Source organism: Coregonus lavaretus, assembly GCF_964263955.1.
Source record: "Coregonus lavaretus genome assembly, chromosome: 5".
In the NCBI taxonomy this organism is placed as follows: Eukaryota; Metazoa; Chordata; class Actinopteri; order Salmoniformes; family Salmonidae; genus Coregonus; species Coregonus lavaretus.
In genome coordinates, this window is record NC_139992.1 from 24,207,495 (window position 1) to 24,230,282 (window position 22,788).

The following is a 22,788-nucleotide window of genomic DNA, read 5'->3' on the forward strand; positions in this document are numbered from 1 at the left end:
TTACCCAGAAAGACAAACAGCTGTAATCGCTGCCAAAGATGCTTCTAGGAGGTATTGACTCAGGGGTGTGAATACTTATGTAAATTAAGATATGTATTTATTTCATTTTCAACAAATTTGCTAACATTTCTAAAAACATGTTTTCACTTTGTCATTATGGGGTATTGTGTGTTGATGGGCGAGGAACAAAATAGATCTAATCCATTTTGAATTCAGGGCGATATCAAAATGTGGAAAAAGTCAAGTTGACGAAATGCCACGTGCGTCCACGAATATCAATGTATTCGTAACAACCTAACCATTACGAAACGTCTATTCGATCAAATAAGCCGCACGTAGCAAATAAGCAATTATATTTTTTGTTGACCAAATTCTCTCATTGACCTCCATAGAAAAATTCCTCACTTCGCAGTCTTGTTTTCGTGGACAGATTTTGGGCAGAGTAAACCCTCTCGCTTCGCGTCTTCCTCTCAGTTGCGAATTAGCTGATCAGGAACTCACCAAACTGTAGTAAGCGTGACAGTACGATGGGAATTGGCTTCATCAAATCGAGTTTTACCATGTTTGTGATTATAAGAAAATCACGAAGAGCCCCTGTATTCTTCGCTTTTTGTAATTCAGTCCTGCTCGGAGTCGACAAATAATAGATTCGTGGACGTAGGAAAAGGGGTATGTGTAACGCTTTCTTCTGTAGCTTCTTGCTTATTGATTAGCTAGATACATCTTTAAATTCCTTTCCCTTTCCGGCATGCAACTATTTGCTGCCTTGCTAGCAGATTAATTGTATTTCTTTATTTCACCTTTATTTAACCTGGTAAGCCAGTTGAGAACAAGTTCTCATTTACAACTGCGACCTGGCCAAGATAAAGCAAAGCAGTGCGATAAAAACAACAACAACACAGTTACATATGGAATAAACAAAACGTACAGTCAATAACGCAATAGAAAATATATATACAGTGTGTGCAAATGTAGTAAGTTATGGAGGTAAGGCAATAAATAGGCCATAGTATTAACACTGGAGTGATAGATGTGCAGAAGATGTGCAAATAGGTAATTTGCGAATCAAAGTAAAAAGAAGGCAAATGCTACAATGGGAATGTGATGGTCAGTTTAGCTCGAACTTCATGGTTGGTGGTGATGACATATTTAATGTTTTTTCATTATTTGATGTTTTCCCATATTTAACCATTAAAATGATATTACCATAATATGAGTAATCGCACAAGCAAAAACACTGGGAAATGTGGGAAGAATAGTATTGTTCGTCAAGTGTGTTTGACCATGCTGCAGTCAACAAAAATATAGACTAACTAGCAATATGTTTATCTTCATTCTGCATTTCAAATAGTCCTCATGGTGCTTTTGAATTCCCTGTCTGTTTAGGTGCACTTTACAGTAATGTCCTCCCCTCTCGTGCCATATGCTCCAGAACGGAACAGTTCCTAGAAAGCAGACAATCTAATGTTAGACAGAGGCCCCCAGTCATAGGTATTTACATGGTATGTAGTTAGCTGATGGTCTCGAAAACCCAATCTTAGATAGCTGCAGGGTCTTGAAAAAACGGAGCCAGACCTTGCTCAGCTGATTACCCAATTTTCTTTAACTGCCACCTAACCTCACATGAGTGCATTCATTATGTGACGCTTCATTTTCAGGCTGTAGACTAGAGGTTAGAAGTACTGAAAACGGGATGGTTTGTTACTGTCTAGACACTGGAAGCAATCTTTAAGCTGTCAGTCTAATCCTGCCTTGCTTTGGTTGTGCTAAAATGCTTTTGCTTTACAAAATGGGTTCTTATATTGCTAAGCCTACTTAATGATGAACACTGAAACACACATGTAATCACCAATTGTGACTGTCTGTTGGTCCTTGTCATAGATGCTGATTCAGAAGGGTTGGGTTAAACGAGGAAGACACATTTCAGTTGAATGCATTCAGTTGTACAACTGACTAGGTATCCCCTTTCCCTTCCTTCCTATTTGGCTCCTGGATGTGGACACTGAAAATACACTGTAAATTCTTTCTCTGGCTTTGTTTGCAGTGTCGAGCATTGAGGTGCAGGCCAGTGCAGTGCAGGAATGGATCCTCTGGGAGCACGCTCTCAGTTTGTGGAGGTCCAGACTCTGTCCACCTGGGAGCGGCAGCCGGACCCTGAGGGAGAGGAGACAGAGAAGGAGTACAACGACAGCCTGGTCAGCAAGCAGGCCTTCCCATCCCCCTTCCCCTACAGAGAGGACATCAACAGGAAAATAGTGCTCTAGTGAGTCACACACACTGGACCTCTATCTCTAATGACACTTCTCTATCTATTGGTCTCTCTCTTTTGGTCTCTTGCTTTCTCTTTTTTTTTTCTCTATCTCTCTCCTTTTCTCTCACAATCATAATGGTCAAACTCATATCAAATGCCTTTGTTGACGGCTAAAAGGTCTCTCAAGGTGTAGCCCTGGCTTCTTGTGCCTTGTTATCCTGTTCTTGCTCCTTGCACCACTGTGGATCACCCCCTTCCTTAAACACAATCTCGCTCGCTCTCTCTCTCCCCTCCCTTCCCTCATTCTAGGCGCTACCTCATAAATCCTCTTTGTTGTGGAGGCTGAGCACATGATGTGTTCAGAAGTTCCACTGGTAGGAGTCTCTCAGTAAGACATTTGTATCCAGGCTGCCCCAAGCCCTCCTCACATTCCTGCTGCAGTTAAAGGAAGAGACATCTGGACTGAACTTGGGCCTTTTTACACAGGTCTTAGGAAAAGCACTTTTCTGCTCCTGTTTTGTCAAATTTTCAGGAGTTGACACGGTGTCTTGTTTGACCAAGGATCAACAAGGATCACGACAAGTGTCACTTGGTTAAAACGTTAAAGGTCAACTGCCCTTGAAAGCCAACTTCTCCTTTTGAAAATGGCCTATGTGGCATCAATATGAGTCAGAAACATTTATTCTAGTGTCAAAATTGACTACAAAGTGTAAATAGAATAATTTTGGTCATAAAGTCACTAGTCCAAAACAGTGTTTGGTAAGTGACTGTGTCATTACTTACTTGAGGGTTTGGTTTGGATTACAACTATGTCAAAAATGAATGCCCCCTTTTGCCTATTAACATGTGGTGGCAAATTTTTTCTGGGAAAAGACTGGGCGAGTTCTCTTTGTATGGCCCAGTGCCCTGGGTGGGCGAAGACGTCTCCTTAGGAGGACCAATTTAATAGTAAAAAATTAGCAACCCTGCCCACCCGGTGCAAAACAAATTTCCCAGACAACACGGTGTAGCTTTGGCAGTAGCTTGATGTGCACTGCACATATTGATCGGGAAATGTCTACTCTAGTGAAAATGGGCTTCCGTAAAGTTGTTCAACAATCAGATGGCCAGGATATGGATTACGTCCAACGCTAGCTACAAGTACTGCGGGCTGTCAAACGTGAGACAGTGCCAGGTGTTGTTGCTGATAGTGAGTTGGTAACACTAGCTACATTATTTGATAATGCTAGCGAGTAGCAAGGTGTTATTGAACAAGTGTCACATAACACATTCCAGACACTGGTTCTTACTATCTTGGCATAACCGTGATTTGACAGAGAAATATCAGCTAGCTAACATTAGATAGGCTAGCCAGTTGCAGCTAGCTATCCCCTAAGCTATGCTAACTAGCTGCTGTCAGCTTGGCTAAACACAAGGTCAGTGCAGGCTTTACTTTCTATTCGCCTTTTTCTCTCTACTTTAGCCCATAAATAGTCCGAATTAGCCCTTGTTTGTTGTGATTGAATGGCAAAGACACCCCAAAAAAAACACACCCCGAAGACAACTCTCGTTTGCCTTCAGTCATGGCCACTAGCATTTTTAATGAGCATTGATGAAAAATGAGGCCAGATCAGGAAGTGCAGTTCTCCTTTAACCACAAGTGTGTACAACAAGCCTAAGATATTTAGCTTGTTCACATCCAACCTTTTTGAGGTAGCACTGCAGTAATTTGCCAAGATAGTGAGGACAAAATTATGATTTTTCCATTGCCTGTTTTGCTACCACAAGCATTTTTGTGAAGTGAAACAGACGTGTGTCACCGTAAACTTGATTGTGCGTGTGCTTTACTATTTCACAGTTAATATGAATACATACACCTAAATAGCTCAGCTGCGTACTGATCTGTACTCCAAAGTAAAGGTTTTTGTAATTTCATTATTTTTCATAGTCATTGAGAAAAAGTCTCTCCAATCTGGTTCCTGGAGAGCTACCCTCTTGTAGGTTCTCGCTCCAGCCCCAGTTTTAACTAACCTGATTCATCTTATCAACCAGCTAATTATTAGAATCAGGTGCGCTAGATTAGGGTTGGAGCGAAAACCTACAGGACGGTAGCTCTTCAGCAACAGGGTTGGAGAGCCCTGCCTTAGGATGTCATATGACTCAGTACCATCACGCTGCTTGAGTAGTTCCCCTTTTACAGTTAGACAAAGCCCCATGGGCAGGATCCTAACTTTAAACACACATGTAGGCTAACTTAAACTGTTGCGTTTACACAGGCAGACCAATTCATATTTTTTAAAACTAATTGGTCTTTTTACCAATCAGATCAGCTCTGAAAAATATCTGATGTGAAAAGATCTGATGTGATTGGTCAAAAGACCAATTCGTGGGAAAACAGATCAGAATTGGGCTGCCTGTGTAAACGCAGCCATTGATGTATTTATTTGGATCCCAATTAGCTGCTGCCAAGGGAGCGGCTACTCTTCCTGGGGTCCTAACAGGAATAAAGCAATACATCATTATAAAACAATAGCCTACATCCTAAATAAAACAATACATCATACAAGACATTGTGCCGTATACGTTTACATTGTTCCAATATTACACATTTACACAATATAAAAAGTACAATATTACAATGTGTGTAGAGTGTGTTGGAGTGTGTGTGTGTCTCTTCACAGTCCGTTAATTAACATACACACATTTAGCATCTCCTGGCTTCCATGCATAGCCTACAAGCCACTGATGCAGACCTTTGGAACATCTACATTTAAAAAAGTCTAATAATTCCATTTAATATAGCCTACACTATCACAATAAATCCATTATTTATTTTAGACTGGTATAAAGAAACATGGTATGAAGAAAATGTGGTCTATTTCAGAAGAACAGAATAGCATACTCTGAGTAATGTTAGGTCCTGATCTGGCTATGCCATATGGCTGTGGGCTACACTAGTTCATTTTGCAGACAAGATTTGCTTAGAATTCCGTGGCATTATTTTATATAATTTTATAGGATGAAGAATACAATTGTACATAGCTAAATAGTAAGGATATTTTCTCCAAACGATTTGAGGGAGTGCGCATTCTGTGTTGTGCAGTTAACAAAGAAACAGGTACTTCTATATGCTTAATTTAGAGTTATTTATGTAACTTTAGTTGTGATACAAACTTAGGGCTATATGTTTTGATTTTTAATACATTCTAAGGCTGCATGATGCGACTCCGATGACGCTACAAGGTTTATATAAGGTCCCACAGTTGACAGTGCATGTCAGAGCAAAAACCAAGCCATGAGGTCGAAGGAATTGTCCGTAGAGCTCCGAGACAGGATTGTGTCGAAGCACAGATCTGGGGAAGGGTACCAAGAAATGTCTGCAGCATCAGGGCCTTGGTCAGGGAGGTGACTAAGAACCCGATGGTCACTCTGACAGAGCTCCAGAGTTCCTCTGTGAAGATGGGTTGAACTTTTCAGAAAGACAACCATCTCTGCAGCGCTCCACCAATCAGGCCTTTATGGAAACTCCCCAAATAGAGGTGTGCCAAGCTTGTAGCGTCATACCCAAGAAGACTCGAGGCTGTAATCGCTGCCAAAGGTGCTTCAACAAAGTACTGAATAAAGGGTCTGAATACTTATGTAAATGTGATATTTCTAAAAACCTGTTTTTGCTTTGTCATTATGAGGTATTGTGTGTAGATTGATGATGGGGGAAAACAATTTAATCTATTTTAGAATAAGGCTGTAACGTAACAAAATGTGGAAAAAGTCAAGGGGTCTGAATACTTTCCGAATGCGCTGTATATTTTGGAAATGAAGGCATAGATACAGTCTTAAAAAAATAAGTATTTAAAAGGTATCAGAAATACATCCAAACACAATGTTGATGTAAAGACAGCTACCAACTAATATCAACACTTATATTTAATTTTGGAGAAATTGTTTACCTTCTGTAAGTTTATGAAACATTGCCCTGTAATTCCATTACCAAAACCCCACATCTTTTAAAGCGGCAATCAACAGTTAAGGGCGGCAGGTAGCTTAGTGGTTAAGAGCGTTGTGCCAGTAACCGAAAGGTCGCTGGTTCTAATCCCCGAGCCAACTAGGTGAAAAATCTGCCGATGTGCCCTTGAGCAAGGCACTTAACCCTAATTGCTCCTGTAAGTCGCTCTGGATAAGAGCGTCTGCTAAATAATGTAAATGTAAATGTAAACAATAACAAAGCCCCCTCCCCACCCATGTTTCAGTAAAAAGCTGAGGGATGGGGCTTGAAAAATTTAACCACTCTTTTTTTTATTTTTTTTATTTCACCTTTATTTAACCAGGTAAACCAGTTGAGAACAAGTTCTCATTTACAACTGCGACCTGGCCAAGATAAAGCAAAGCAGTGCGATTAAAAACAACAACACAGAGTTACATATGGGGTAAAACAAAACAAAGTCAAAAATACAACAGAAATACATATATATACAGTGTGTGCAAATGTAGCAAGTTATGGAGGTAAGGCAATAAATAGGCTATAGTGCAAAATAATTACAATTAGTATTAACACTGGAATGATAGATGTGCAAGAGATGATGTGCAAATAGAGATACTGGGGTACAAATGAGCAAAATAAATAACAATATAGGGATGAGGTAGTTGGGCGGGCTAATTACAGATGGGCTGTGTACAGGTGCAGTGATCGGTAAGGTGCTCTGACAACTGATGCTTAAAGTTAGTGAGGGAGATAAGTGTCTCCAGCTTCAGAGATTTTTGCAATTTGTTCCAGTCATTGGCACTCTCCAATTCATAGACCGAGCTATGCATGCAAGGACTGACCATCCATGACATCAAAATTATATTTTTCACCATGTTTTGAGGCTATATAGTGTTTGTTTACATGTGCTTTGTTTGCAAACATTGGAGTAAAAAAAACGTATATTTTGGGTTTTGATGAGGTACGACAGTTGAACTAAGCTCATGAAGCATTTATAAGTTATATTCTTCAAGAATCAATGGATACATATCATTAAAGTACAAAAATGGATGTAACAAATGCAGATTTCCCCTTTTAATATATTTTCGAATTTCTCTCCCTCATGAGGAAGGAGGAGAGTGAAAGTTCACAGAAGTAACAAGTAATGGTATACCTACCAATTCGGTATAGTGATTTTACTAGCTAGGTTTCAATCCAATTTGCGACAGATTTTCATGCGAATATTCTCAAATCTGCCTAAAACAATATGCACATTATCCCAACAGAGATGTTTCCATCAAACTGACTTTTTGCGGATAAAAGGCTGGGCTTGATGACATAGTGCACATAAAAATATGTTTTGCCGTTAAATGTCCATGTACCGAATGTAAATGGTTTCCATTGCATTTTCAACTCTACTGATGGTTCTGTCACAAACTGTTGCGTTATATTGCAAATATGCCTACTCTGGTCTTGGCACATGCGCTCTAGCCAACATCTCACAGCTACAGTGTGGATAGACTCCCTACATTATGAGATTATTATGGATAAGAGCGATGTTGATGTAAATGTTTCAGTGGAAATTGTTCAAAGTAGTCCTTGTCCATAGTTAAACTTTGAAATCAATGTTTTTTGTTTGGCATACATTTTAAAGTGAAAAAAAGTAAAAGCGTAATTCCGTTACCGTGGGATTGCCCAAAGCCATAACACATACGTTTTTCCAGCAGCAGATTGTGTTTCGATAATGTCAAAAGCTGCACTGAAGTCTAACAAAACAGCTCCCACAATCTTCTTATCAATTTATTTTATCTATCTTCTTATTACCAATCATCAGTCATTTGTGTCAGTGCCGTACATGTTTAGTGCCGACCATAAGTGTGCTGAAAGTCTGTTGTTAATTTGTTTACTGTGAAATAGCATTGTATCTGACCAAACCCTTTTCCCAAAAGTTTACTAAGGGTTGGTAGCAGGCTGATTGGTCGGCTGTTTGAACCAGTAAAGAGTGATTTGCTATTCTTGGGTAGCGGCATTTTTAAGCCAATTTCCTGCAATTCTACACATTTCTCCATGGAGCTGAGAGAAATTGTTGCAGTTTTAAAGCACATTTGCTGCAATTTTACACATTTTGCCATGATGTGAGAAAATGTTGCAGTTTTAAAGCTAATTTCTATGCATTTTGCAATGGCTAATGCTGTGTTCTTTTGCTCAAACATATATTATTATTTTTGGGATGAATATTAGTTCTCAAAGATTAAGTTATAAAGAATATGTCCATTATCTTTTCTACATACTTTGTATCTGGTTTTAGAGGTTTAAGTTCACACTGAAAGCCATCCCTAAAATGTATTAAAGAAATAAAATACAAATAATGGATGTGTGTGTGTGTGTGTGTGTATTATTATTTTATTATATACTTTTTTTTTACACTGTTTGGAAATAGGCAACCCTAAAAAGGAATAGACGGCCCACCTAAGGATTTCAATTCCAGAAGAATCCTTGGACAGCAATCTTTTCACCACATTTCTTCCACATTCACTTTATAGAACTAAAAATTACAAGGCTTGTCTTTCATTATTTGGTCAGTTATGCATGGATATGAAGGTTCAGAGTTTGTTGTTGGCATGTCATGCCTACGTTTGCCAATCTTGCCAATGAAAAAGTAATTCAAGTAGTTGGCAATATCAGAGGGAATATGGATCTAAGTTTGCCTTTTTGCCCAAAATTGAATTGAAGGTACTCCAAAGCATTCATTCTTTATATAATTTATATTTGTTTCATAGTACAGTTTCTTCTTCTTTTTGATGTCAAGGGGAGATATGAGTTGGAGCTTGAGTATGGCCAATACAGAGTTAAAATATCTGACCCTCTTTCTTTCTGCTGTCATCAGTAATGGCGACGTTGCCCTGCTGAACTGCACAGCGATCGTCAACACAACTAATGAGACTCTGACGGACAAGAACCCTATATCTGAGAGCATCCACACACATGCTGGGCCTGAGCTTCGAGACGAGCTGCTCAAACTGAAAGGTAGGGGGCACCACTGACTAATTAGGTTAATGACAACATGTCTGGTTCACACTCGGATGAGGTACTATCTCAACTTGATCAATCAGAATGTTTATAACTAAAACTTATGTTGGTTTGTGTCTACTGAACATGACCTTGTGTTAAGCTGGTAAAGTGAATGTCATGCGTTAACATCATGTGAGCACTGTGGAGACAAACACAGTACTGACAGGTTTCTATACAAATGCACATTTTAGAACAGGAAAAAGGGTTGGTTCGTGTCCATTGGGTCTTGTTGCTATGTAAATCCCCTTCAAGGCTGTGTTCAAGGTGAAGAATGTTCTCTTTGTGTGTTCTATGTGGGATCTTGATATACTCTTGTATTACCGGTATGTATGTGTTTATCCACAGGATGTCGGACAGGCGAGGCGAAGATGACCAAAGGCTTTAACCTGGCGGCCCGCTTTATAATCCACACGGTGGGCCCCAAGTACAAAACCAAGTACAGGACGGCTGCTGAGAGTTCTCTGTACAACTGCTATAGGAACGTCATGCAGCTCGCCAAGTAAGACATTAAAGATGCACTATACAGAAATCGCTCCGCCATTTCCAGGTTGCAAAAATTCTAATAGTTTGCCTAATTTCAGTTTGTTACAAAACAAGCTAGTATAGTGTAGAGAATCATTGTACCATCTAAACTGCTGTGAAATATATTTTCCATAACCAAAAATCTTGTATTTTCAGCTGTTTGAAGCTGGTGTACAAAACCGAAAGTACGATGCAAAAACAAAACTTAAGAATGGGAAGCATAGAAATGGCGCACATAGAACAGATCTAACACTACTTAGACTTGCTTTCATTTTACATTTTTTTTTACATTTTAGTCATTTTAGCAGACGCTCTTGTCCAGAGCGACTTACAGTTAGTGAGTGCATACATTTTCTATACTTTCAAGGGGAATGACAGATCTATAACACACTTTTCTATGTGAATTTGTTCAGCTCACCCAAAAAGTTACATATTGCAGCTTTATCTCATTAGTCTACATCAGTTTGACTGTACTGCATAAGTACAACATATTGTTCCCCCTCGTGTTCATTTGGCTAACTGGGACGGCAGACATGTTGATTTAGATCACAGAGCTTGTTTACATAGGAGAGAAGTGTTCTCTCCCCACAATACCACACAGGTCTGTGTGTAGCGTGAGGTGCTCCCTTACTGCCTCATACTTCTCAGTTAAATGAAATCAAATCACTTTTTTTTGTCACATGCGCTGAATACACCTTACTGTGAAATTCTTACTTACAAACCCAACAATGCAAAAAAGAAAGTTTAAGTAAGAAAATATTTGATACTTTTACATTTTGTAATATATATTTTTTCAATAACAATAACGCAGCTATATACAGGGGGTACCGAGTCAATGTGCGGGGGTACAGGCTAGGTGAGGTAATATGTACATAAACCTCTTTACTCTGTTTGTGGTGTGTACTGCACTGTCAATTGAATGTGGTGAGGGTACTGTTAGTATGTTATTGTGTGAGCTGTTGTTTGTGTGTCTCTGCAGAGAGCAGGCCATGGCGTCTGTGGCCTTCTGTGTGGTCAGCACAACCAAGAGAGGATACCCACTGGAGGACGCCACACACATTGCCTTCAGTAAGACTCGCACACACTCACACGCACAGCACACACTCACATGCACAGCACGCACAGCACACATTCACACGCACGGCACACACTCACACGCACAGCACACGCTCACACGCACAGCACACATTCACTAAGTTAATGATCTCTTATACATTAGTGTACAGTACACTGTCACAATTTTATGTAGTTAACATGTGGCTGACAACTATTTACACTGGCATGATGTTCAATAACTCATCCATGACCCCTGACCTATGTGAAACGTATGACTGTGTGTCTGCAATAATAATAATTGATTGCATTTATATAGCACCTTTACACCTACAGTAGGTGTTCAAAGCGTTTTACATTGTAAGGGGGGAAACTCACCTCTCCCACCACCTATGTGTAGCACCCACTTGGGTGATGCACAGCAACCATTTTCTGCCAGAACGCTCACTACACATCAGCTAGCATATCTGTTGTCTGTTACAGTGTGTATAACTGTGTGTGTGTGTTTGCAGGAACGGTCCGCAGGTTTCTGGAGAACTATGGAGAGAGCATAGAGACAGTGGTGTTCGCTGTGACAGACATGGAAGAGGTGGGTTCGTCTTTTCTCTTCTGCACGATCATGAGTTCCTATGACGTGTACACAAGCTTAGGTTTACATGCACATAACTGCACTGGCTTATTCTAAGGACAACATAAATGTTTTCTGGCATGAAATTGAACCTAAGGGGAATGTTTGGTTTGGAGTATGAAATAATTAATAAGCTGTGTTTCGAAGGCGAAGTTTCCATGTTTTTTTGTGATTACTCACTCATTTGTTCTTCATAGAGAATATGAAATATTTCAAATATAACATGAATGTTCCAGTTTGAGGTAATTATTCATGTCTAAGATGGCAAACACACAAACCATGTATTTCACCGATACGGGGAAAAATGCACAAAGTGATTGGAAACTGAGTATGTGTGTGAAGGTTTTTGTGTTAGAAAGCATGCGTGAGTGTGTGGCATCTTATATCTCTGTGGTTAACACAGTTTTGTGTGTGTGTCTCAGCCCACATACAGGAAGCTACTTCCTCTCTACTACCCTCGTTCTGAGGAAGAGGAGCATGCCAGCCTGCCCCTAATCCCGGCCGACATCGGGAACTCAGAAGGCGAGCCTGTAGTCCCAGAGAGACAGATCCGCATCGCTGAGAAACCAGGCTGTCTGGAAGGTAAGACTACATTTCCCACAACCTCCTAGATGTGTGGCTTCAATATGGTTACCATAGCAACAACCTCAGGGCCTGAAACTAACTTTTTGGTCTAACAGCCACTGTACCAGGTAGATAAAAAAAAAAAAATCGCCATAATTACACCATAAACAAAAAACGGATGAGCATTCTTTGTAATGTTTCTAAAGCAATAAATGTATTACTAGTAAGAAGTGATCTGATATATAGCAACATTTTAACCAAAATATCACAGATGAGACAAATGTTCAGCTGCCCTTTTTAAGGGCAGGAGGTTACCGTGGCAATGACGGCACTGGGGCAGCTGGAGTTGTCAGTGACAGTGTGCCTATGAGATATGAGAATCTGACTAGTAGCTGATGTGTCTTCGCTGAAGCATACTCAGACATTGAAAAACAATCTAGCTTGTGAACAAAACATTGTAAATAGCCAAGAAACACAAGGAAAAAATGCTCACTTTAGTAGACTTTCAGAAAAATGAATCTTCACTTCAATCACAGTGCGCACAGCTCCCCAGCCAGGCAGTGTTGATGCGCGTTGCGCGAGGTAGGATATATATATATAATAGGATTCGTAGGTCTTTGTGTGTCAAAAAGACAAACACTTAAAAAACAGGTACTGTATAATTTATTTAGCTCTAAATGTGCTCATACTTGACTTCTAACTCTATTTTTATTTGCAAATGTGAGTGAAATGCACTTGCACTGTTGAACCCTGACCACCTGCTGGTGAAATTGACATCTTACCCGCCAATTGCAAAATCTACCCGCATTTGGCGGGTGTTAATTTTAGGCCCTGAACAACCTCCATTCCATGTAGGTGATGCATTGTATGAATACATGGTGATAATAGACCTGCCGCCACCAGCAGTCCTTCATCTCTAAGCAGCAGCTGTATTTCCTGGAGTCTGAACAGCACAATTCTGGCCGGTACTGCCTGGTTTAAAACCAGGTTGTTTGTACCCATGGAGACGCACTCAGTGGACATGGGAGAAGAATGCAGGATGATCTTTCATAGTCGAGTCAGTGGAACATCTCAGTCGTACCCCCGGCCAGTGGTGGGACACTCACCCACACACACACTACACACAGACAGACATAGTGATGGATCTTACATCAGTGTGGAAGGCATTAGGAGCCGTCTAACTGTTAAATGAACCATGTCTTCCTGTTGGTTCATCTTTTCCACTGAGCGCTGCCCTGACAGGTGCACTGATGGCAGAGAGGAGGATGTACAGGTAACTGAATAAATAATGGAAACACTTGAGTAAATGAGGGATACAAAGTATATTGAAAGCAGGCGCTTCCACACAGGTGTGGTTCCAGAGCAATTAACATCCCATCATATTTAGGGTCATGTATAAAAATTCTGGGCAGGCCATTATTTTGGCTACCATGGCTATGTCCCCATAGGATGAAAATGCCCCTATACACAGGGCATGAGTAGTCACTGAATGGTTTGATGAGCATGAAAATGATGGAAACCATATGCCATGGCCATCTCAGTCACCAGATCTCAAACCAATTGAACACTTAGGGTGTACTTTAGTTACTATGTTGGCATACTTTAGTTACTCACATTAGGCATGTGTATGCTTTTATGCCTTAGTATCAACATTGCCTCTCTTTGGATGACTGTTGTCCATATGGGGCTCAGCCGTAGATAAAAACTCCAGACCTAGAGGTGTTGATCCAAGACAAACAGGCTGTGTGTGAGTCAGGTCCAACGACAACAAACACTGGAATAAACACACAGACACACACACTTTTCACAGCAATGGTTTAAAACATGATATTTGTTGATATAACACTGAGGGAGAGTGTATTGTCGTTTTCATAGCTTGTTGTGTGTGTGCTGTGTAGTTGACTCTGAGGCGGAGACACTGGACTCAGACCTGGGCCAGGTGGGGACCCATGCGTTTGCCCGGATGGAGGGAGACGTGGACAAACAGCGCAAACTAATCCTGCAGGGCCAGCTGTCTGATGCAACCATGCAGAAACAGCACCAGAGAAAGTGTGTTACACAACTTGTACATTCCATCCCTACCATCCATCCTATACCCTAGTTTTACCAACATTTACAGTACACCCTAAGCCAGGACAGTGTTTACATCATGTTTTATAACCTCTCCTGTCGTTGCAGTTATAACCGCTGGTTATGTCGAGCCAGAGCAGAAGACTTGTCTGACATAGCAGCACTGAAAGCCTTATATCAAACTGGTGAGTTCAGTGTGTGTGTGTGTGTGTGAAATCATTTTTCCAGCTCATTGAACACAGCATCAGGGGGTGAGATAATCAGTTTTATAATTTTTCCTTCTCAGGATAAAAAATGGCCAGTAATGAAACGGCCTCTGTCATCATGGCAGGACATCTTTCTTTCTTTCACTCATTCTCTCGCTCTCCCTCTTTTTGTTTCTTTCTCTCTTTCCTCACACTCGTTAATTTCCTTTCATTTAGTTCTTTGGCTCACTCATTTATACTTATTTTTCAGCCATATATATAATATAGTGAGGCTCGTGACAGCCTCCTATTTCACTGAGTGTAATTGTTCCATGTCTCCTCTAGGAGGCAGTGTAGTAACACTGGCAGGCCACTGGGCTGCTAGGCTTATCTCTTAGTTGTGTGTGTGTGTGTGTGTGTGTGTGTGTATGTGCACATGTGTGTGTGTGTGTGTGTGTGTGTGTGTGTGTGTGTGTGTCCATAGGTGTTGACATGTGTGGCAGGACAGTGATGGTTCTTGTGGGCAGAAATATTCCTGTCACTCTCATCGACATGGAAAAGGTACCAGGCTTCATTTGGAGGCAACATCATGAACATCACAGTTTTAGTGGCTCAATAGAAAATAAATGAATATTGTTGCTCTGTGAACAAGCTTTGACCTCTCCACCATGTGTGTGTTACTCCACTACAGGCCCTGCTGTACTTCATCCATGTCATGGACCACATCACAGTGAAGCAGTATGTGATGGTTTACTTCCACACTCTGACCAGAGAACACAACCATCTGGACTCTGAATTCCTCAAGAAGCTTTATGAGATTGTAGACACCAAGTAAGACGCACACCACATATTTTACTGATTTAGTGAAGCGAGAGAGAACTGAAGGCTATAGAGACAATTACAGACTGTTGGTTACCAGATACGACAGGTGAATCAAATCTGAATGTGTAAGATGAAACCTTTCTCCCTGTGAATGGGAATTTACAGTGAAATTGTTCTGGGGTCTTTAACCCCTATGAACTGTCTGTTTGTTCTTTAGAGAGTACAGTTGGCTCATCCTCCAGTAATAGTTGATTTTCACTGACCAGTTCTGGTTGATCATCTTTTTGTATAGTATCTATTTGTATTGACACCCCCACCCCCTTTGTTTTTACACTGCTGCTACTCGCTGTTTATTATCTATGCATACTTACTGTACAAATTACCTCGACTAACCTGTACCCCCGCACATTGACTCGGTACCGGTACCCCCTGTATATAGCCTCATTATTGTTATTTTATTGTGTTACTTTTTTAATTTTGCCTCTAGTTTATTTAGTAAATAAACTCTATTTTCTTAAAACTGCATTGTTGGTTAAGGGCTTGTAAGTAAGCATTTCACGGTAAGGTCTACACCTGTTGTATTCGGCGCATGTGACAAATAAGATTTGATTTGATCCAAACATATTGTTCAAGCTACCATGGGACCAAGGAAACATTGCTCACTTTCCGATAACTGAAACGGGATAGCTTTTGTGAACACATACGTTTGGAAACCTGGAGTCTGTTTTGGAACGGCTTCCCAAAGCTCTGAGAAAGTTCCCAGAAAATGACATATTGGCGGTGACGCGGCCCAAATCAAAGACGCTAACATTATGAAATTATTTGCATTTCTGGCCAGCTCTACAACCTTCACTGAACAAACAGCTTGTTGCTGACAACAATTGTGCAATTGAAGAAAACGGCATCAGGTTCTATGTGTCTTCTAATCTCCCCTCTTCTATTTCAAGACTTTGCAAAGCACCATACACTTTAACTTAGCAGTGCCAATGTCAACACTATACACCATAACCATGCGTGCCTCTGCTTTAGTACGTCTATTATGTCTAAGTCTAAGATGAGGTCAACTACTAAATACGTTTTTTCCTGTTTACTGACACATTCACACTGGACTGGAGCTGAAAACCACATCCTGCAAATGAAAACCAGAAGCCTTCTCACCTCAACCCCACAGCCATAGATAAGGCAGCACCACCCACAGTACTCCATCTCCTCAGCAGTTGTCATAACACACAACTTCCTCTTTCATGAACAATGTGAGATTATACAGTCGTGGTCAAACATTTTGAGAATGACACAAGTATTGGTCTTCACAAAGTTTGCTGCTTCAGTGTTTTTAGATATTTTTGTCAGATGTTACTATGGTATACTGAAGTATAATTACAAGCATTCCATAAGCGTCAAAGGCTTTTATTGAGAATTACATTAAGTTTATGCAAAGAGTCAATATTTGCAGTGTTGACCGTTCTTTTTCAAGACCTCTGCAATCCGCCCTGGCATGCTGTCAATTAACTTCTGGGCCACATCCTGACTGATGGCAGCCCATTCTTGCATAATCAATGCTTGGAGTTTGTCAGAATTTGTGGGTTTTTGTTTGTCCACATGCCTCTTGAGGATTGACCACAAGTTCTCAATGGGATTAAGGTCTGGGGAGTTTCCTGGCCATGGACCCAAAATGTTGATGTTTTGTTCCCCGAGCCACTTAGTGTTCTTAGGCAAAATTGTGAGTGAGCCCACTCCCTTGGCTGAGAAGCAACCCAACACATGAATGGTCTCAGGATGCTTTACTGTTGGCATGACACAGGACTGATGGTAGCGCTCACCTTGTCTTCTCCGGACAAGCTTTTTTCCAGATGCCCCAAACAATCGGAAAGGGGATTCATCAGAGAAAATGACTTTACCGCAGTCCTCAGCAGTCCAATTCCTGTACGTTTTCCAGAATATCAGTCTGTCCCTGATGTTTTTCCTGGAGAGAAGTGGCTTCATCGCTGCCCTTCTTGACACCAGGCCATCTTCCAAAAGTCTTCGCCTCACTGTGCGTGCAGATGCACTCACACCTGCCTGCTGCCATTCCTGAGCAAGCTCTGCACTGGTGGTGCCCCGATCCTGCAGCTGAATCAACTTTAGGAGACAGTCCTGGCGCTTGCTGGACTTTCTTGGGCGCCCTGAAGCCTTCTTCACAACAATTGAACCTCTCTCCTTGAAGTTCTTGATGATCCGATAAATGGTTGATTTAGGTGCAATCTTACTAGCAGCAATATCCTTGCCTGTGAAGCCCTTTTTGTGCAAAGCAATGATGACGGCACGTGTTTCCTTGCAGGTAACCATGGTTAACAGAGGAAGAACAATGATTTCAAGCACCACCCTCCTTTTAAAAGCTTCCAGTCTGTTTTTCTAACTCAATCAGCATGACAGAGTGATCTCCAGCCTTGTCCTCGTCAACACTCTCACCTATGTTAACGAGAGAATCACTGACATGATGTCAGCTGGTCCTTTTGTGGCAGGACTGAAATGCAGTGGAAATGTTTTTTTGTAATTAAGTTCATTTTCATGGCAAAGAGGGACTTTGCAAATAATTGCAATTCATCTGATCACTCTTCATAACATTCTGGAGTATATGCAAATTGCCATCATAAAAACTGAGGCAGCAGACTTTGTGAAAATTAATATTTGTGTCATTCTCAAAACTTTTGACCACGACTGTAGTCTTTGAAGCTAGTTATTGTAGTCATTGAGAGATTCTACATCCGACCGTATCTGTTGGGATTTGTATCTAGTGTTCCTTTGATATAACAGTAGGTCATATCACTTATTATACTGAACAAAAATATAAACGCAACAATTAAAGATTTTACTGAGTTACAGTTCATATAAGAAAATCAGTTAATTGAAATAAATTAATTAGATCCTAATCTATGGATTTCACATGACTGGGAATACAGGTATGCATCTGTTGGTCAGAAAACCAGTCAGTATCTGGTGTGACCACCATTTGCCTCATGCAGTGCGACGCATCTCCTTCGCATAGAGTTGATCAGGCTGTTGATTGTGGCCTGTGGAACATTGTGACCTGTGGAATGTTGTCCCACTCCTCTTCAATGGCTGTCCGAAGTTGCTGGATATTGGCAGGAACTGGAACATGCTGTTGTACTCGTAGATCCAGAGCATCCCAAACATGCTCAATGGGTGACATGTCTGGTGAGTATGCAGGCCATGGAAGAACTGGGATATTTTCAGCTTCCAGGAATTGTGTACAGATCCTTGCGACATGGGGCTGTGCATTATCATGCTGAAACATGAGGTGATGGCGGCGGATGAATGGCATGACAATGGGCCTCAGGATATTGTCATGGTATCTCTGTGCATTTAAATTGCCATCGATAAAATGCAATCGGGTTCGTTGTCCGGAGCTTATGCCCCACCACCACCATGGGGCACTCTGTTCACAACGTTGACATCATCAAACTGCTCGCCCACACGACGCCATACACGTTGTGAGGCCGGTTGGATGTACTGCCAAATTCTCTAAAACGACGTTGGAGGTGGCTTATGGTAGATAAATGAACATTCAATTTTTCTGGCAACAGTTCTGGTGGACATTCCTGCAGTCAGCAGGCCAATTGAACGCTCCCTCAAAACTTGAGACATCTGTGGCATTGTGTTGTGTGACAAAACTGCACATTTTTGTGCCCTGTTATTGGCCCCAGCACAAGGTGCACCTGTGTAATGATCATGCTGTTTAATCAGCTTCTTGATATGCCACACCTGTCAGGTGGATGGATTATCTTGGCAAAGGAGAAATGCTCACTAACAGAGATGTAAACAAATTTGTGCACAATATTTGACAGAAATATGCTTTTTGGGCGTATGAAACATTTCTGGGATCTTTCAGCTCATGAAACATGGGACCAACACTTTATATGTTGCATTGATCTTTCTGTTCAGTGTAGTAGATCAACTGAGTTTCCACCAGTAAACAGTATGCTGATGGGGTAGTAGGACCATCATCCAAATCAACCGGCTTACACCCAGAAGAACATGTTTGATAACTCTTGGCACTGCTAACTTATTTTCCCAAGAGTTGTGATGAGCAAGTTGTGTCCCCCATAAGAGAAACCGTGTGGCCCTCCATGTATGGACTGTACACCTGCACTCCCGAGTCACCACCACCGCTGCTCTAGACCAGGGATGGGCAACTGATGGGGGTGGAGGGCTGCGTACCCACATCCATACCCACACATTCAGTCAGAGCTGGCCCTAGCCTTTTGGGGGGCCCTAAGTGAAATTAGTTAGTGAGTGTATACATTTTCATACTAGCCCCCCGTGGGAATCGAACCCACAACCCTGGCGTTGCAAGCGCCATGCTCTACCAACTGAGCTACACGGGGTTCTGTCCTCATTTGTTCGTTTTGTAAAAATGCACTCTTCTTTGGTTTGTTCAAAGGACCCAATTGTCTGCTAAAAGAAAAATAACCAGCAAACTGTTCTGTAAATACTTTTGAGTAAACCCAATACATTTGAAGAACTTGATGGCAGTTAAAATGGGTGATCCATCACTGGAAATGAAACCGGAATTGTTATGTAGTTGAATGTTTAAAGCTGCAATATGTAACTTTTTGGGGGACCCAACCAAATTCACATAGAAATGTGAGTTATAGATCTGTCATTCTTATTGAAAGCAAGTCTAAGAAGCAGTAGATCTGTTCTACAGTGAGGGGAAAAAAGTATTTGATCCCCTGCTGATTTTGTACGTTTGCCCACTGACAAAGAAATGATCAGTCTATAATTTTAATGGTAGGTTTATTTGAACAGTGAGAGACAGAATAACAACAACAAAATCCAGAAAAACGCATGTCAAAAATGTTATAAATTGATTTGCATTTTAATGAGGGAAATAAGTATTTGACCCCCTCTCAATCAGAAAGATTTCTGGCTCCCAGGTGTCTTTTTATACAGGTAACGAGTTGAGATTAGGAGCACACTATTAAAGGGAGTGCTCCTAATCTCAGTTTGTTACCTGTATAAAAGACACCTGTCCACAGAAGCAATCAATCAATCAGATTCCAAACTCTCCACCATGGCCAAGACCAAAGAGCTCTCCAAGGATGTCAGGGACAAGATTGTAGACCTACACAAGGCTGGAATGGGCTACAAGACCATCGCCAAGCAGCTTGGTGAGAAGGTGACAACAGTTTGTGCGATTCGCAAATGGAAGAAACACAAAAGAACTGTCAATCTCCCTCGGCCTGGGGCTCCATGCAAGATCTCACCTCGTGGAGTTGCAATGATCATGAGAATGGTGAGGAATCAGCCCAGAACTACACGGGAGGATCTTGTCAATGATCTCAAGGCAGCTGGGACCATAGTCACCAAGAAAACAATTGGTAACACACTACGCCGTGAAGGACTGAAATCCTGCAGCACCCGCAAGGTCCCTCTGCTCAAGAAAGCACATATACATGACCGTCCAATGAACATCTGAATGATTCAGAGGAAAACTGGGTGAAAGTGTTGTGGTCAGATGAGACCAAAATGGAGCTCTTTGGCATCAACTCAACTCGCCGTGTTTGGAGGAGGAGGACCTCCAAACTGCCTATGACCCCAAGAACACCATCTCCACCGTCAAACATGGAGGTGGAAACATTATGCTTTTCTGCTAAGGGGACAGGACAACTTCACCGCATCAAAGGGACGATGGACGGGGCCATGTACCGTCAAATCTTTGGTGAGAACCTCCTTCCCTCAGCCAGGGCATTGAAAATGGGTCGTGGATTGGTATTCCAGCATGACAATGACCCAAAACACACGGCCAAGGCAACAAAGGAGTGGCTCAAGAAGAAGCACATTAAGGTCCTGGAGTGGCCTAGCCAGTCTCCAGACCTTAATCCCATAGCAAATCTATGGAGGGAGCTGAAGGTTCGAGTTGCCAAACGTCAGCCTCAACCTTAATGACTTGGAGAATATCTGCAAAGAGGATTGGGACAAAATTCCTCCTGAGATGTGTGCAAAACTGGTGGCCAACTACAAGAAACGTCTGACCTCTGTGATTGCCAACAAGGGTTTTGCCACCAAGTACTAAGTCATGTTTTGCAGAGGGGTCAAATACTTATTAAAATGCAAATCAATTTATAACATTTTTGACATGCGTTTTTCTGGATTATTTTGTTGTTATTCTGTCTCTCACTGTTCAAATAAACATACCATTAAAATTATAGACTGATCATTTCTTTGTCAGTGGGCAAACGTACAAAATCAGCAGGGGATCAAATACTTTTTTCCCTCACTGTATGTGTGCTATTTCTATGCTTCCCGTGCTTAAGTCTTTTCTTTCAAGACATATTTTCTTTTTGATATATTGCTGTTTTTTTCTCTCAATAAGGGCAATAATAAATAAGTCATTATAATAATAATAATAATAATAATAATCACTATTTAAAATGCTAGCCAATAGTGATATGTCAGTGAATGAATTCTGTATTTGATGGTTTTTGCTTATTTTTTTGTATTCCAGGTTTAAGAATAACTTGAGGGCTTTCTACTTTGTACACCCCTCATTTCGCTCCAAGGTAAAGTCTACAGTACTCCGTTTTACTGCTTCCCAAACACTGTTGTTATATGTATTTCTACTACTAGGCATTGTTAGGATATGTACAGTGCCTTCTGAAAGTATTCAGACCCTTGACTTTTTCCACATTTTGTTACGTTACAGCCTTATTCTAAAATGGATTAAATGAAAAACAATCCTCAGCAATCTACACACAATACTCCATAATGACAAAGCGAAAACAGGTTTTTAGAAAATGTTGCACATTTATTAGAAATAAAAAACAGAAATACCTTATTTACATAAGTATTCAGACCCATAGCTATGATACTCGAAATTGAGCTCAGGTGCATCCTGTTTCCAATGATGTTTCTACAACTTGATTGGAGTCCACCTGGGGTAAATTCAATTGATTGGACATGATTTGGAAAGGCACATACCAGTCTATATAAGGTCCCACAGTTGACAGTGCATGTCTGAGCAAAAACCAAGCCATGAGGTCGAAGGAATTGTCCGTAGAGCTCCGAGACAGGATTGTGTCGAGGCACAGTTCTGGGGTAGGGTACCAAAACATTTCTGCAGCATTGAAGGTCGCAAAGAACACAGTGGCTTCCATCATTCTTAAATGGAAGAAGTTTGGAACCACCAAGACTCTTCCTAGAGCTGGCCGCCCGGCCAAAACTGAGCTTTCGGGGGAGAGGGGCCTTGGTCAGGGAGGTGACTAAGAACTCGATGGTCACTCTGACAGAACTCTAGAGTTCCTCTGTGAAGATGGGAGAACCTTCCAGAAGGACAACCATCTCTGCAGCACTCCACCAATCAGGCCTTTATGGTAGAGTGGCCAGACGGAAGCCACTCCTTAGTAAAAGGCACATGACAGCCCGCTTGGAGTTTGCCAAAAGACAACTAAAGACTCTCAGACCATGAGAAACAAGATTCTCTGGTCTGATGAAACCAAGATTGAACTCTTTTGGCCTGAATGCCAAGCGTCACGTCTGGAGGAAACCTGGCACCATCCCTACGGTGAAGCATGGTGGTGGCAGAATCATGCTGTGGGGATGTTTTTCAGCGGCAGGGACTGGGAGACTAGTCAGGATCGAGGCAAAGATGAACGGAGCAAAGTACAGAGAGATCCTTGATGAA

General features: G+C 41.3%; 1 protein-coding gene across 3 annotated transcripts in view; it reads left to right on the forward strand.

Moving 5' to 3' along the window:
• Window positions 1-471: 471 nt before the first annotated feature.
• Window positions 472-22,788, forward strand: part of LOC311129631 (ganglioside-induced differentiation-associated protein 2-like) — a 37,238-nt gene continuing 14,921 nt past the window's right edge. For 2 of the 3 annotated variants that reach the window (XM_084161978.1, XM_084161980.1), the window contains exons 1-13: window positions 472-669; window positions 1,882-1,957; window positions 2,045-2,263; window positions 9,076-9,215; window positions 9,606-9,759; window positions 10,762-10,850; window positions 11,348-11,424; window positions 11,886-12,045; window positions 13,926-14,076; window positions 14,206-14,282; window positions 14,767-14,843; window positions 14,974-15,113; window positions 21,613-21,667. In XM_084161978.1, the coding sequence (XP_084018104.1) occupies window positions 2,082-2,263; window positions 9,076-9,215; window positions 9,606-9,759; window positions 10,762-10,850; window positions 11,348-11,424; window positions 11,886-12,045; window positions 13,926-14,076; window positions 14,206-14,282; window positions 14,767-14,843; window positions 14,974-15,113; window positions 21,613-21,667 (1,302 nt within the window). In that variant the 5' untranslated portion in view covers window positions 472-669; window positions 1,882-1,957; window positions 2,045-2,081. The remainder of the gene's footprint in view (window positions 670-1,881; window positions 1,958-2,044; window positions 2,264-9,075; window positions 9,216-9,605; window positions 9,760-10,761; window positions 10,851-11,347; window positions 11,425-11,885; window positions 12,046-13,925; window positions 14,077-14,205; window positions 14,283-14,766; window positions 14,844-14,973; window positions 15,114-21,612; window positions 21,668-22,788) is intronic. The other variant, XM_084161979.1, reaches the window with a different exon arrangement.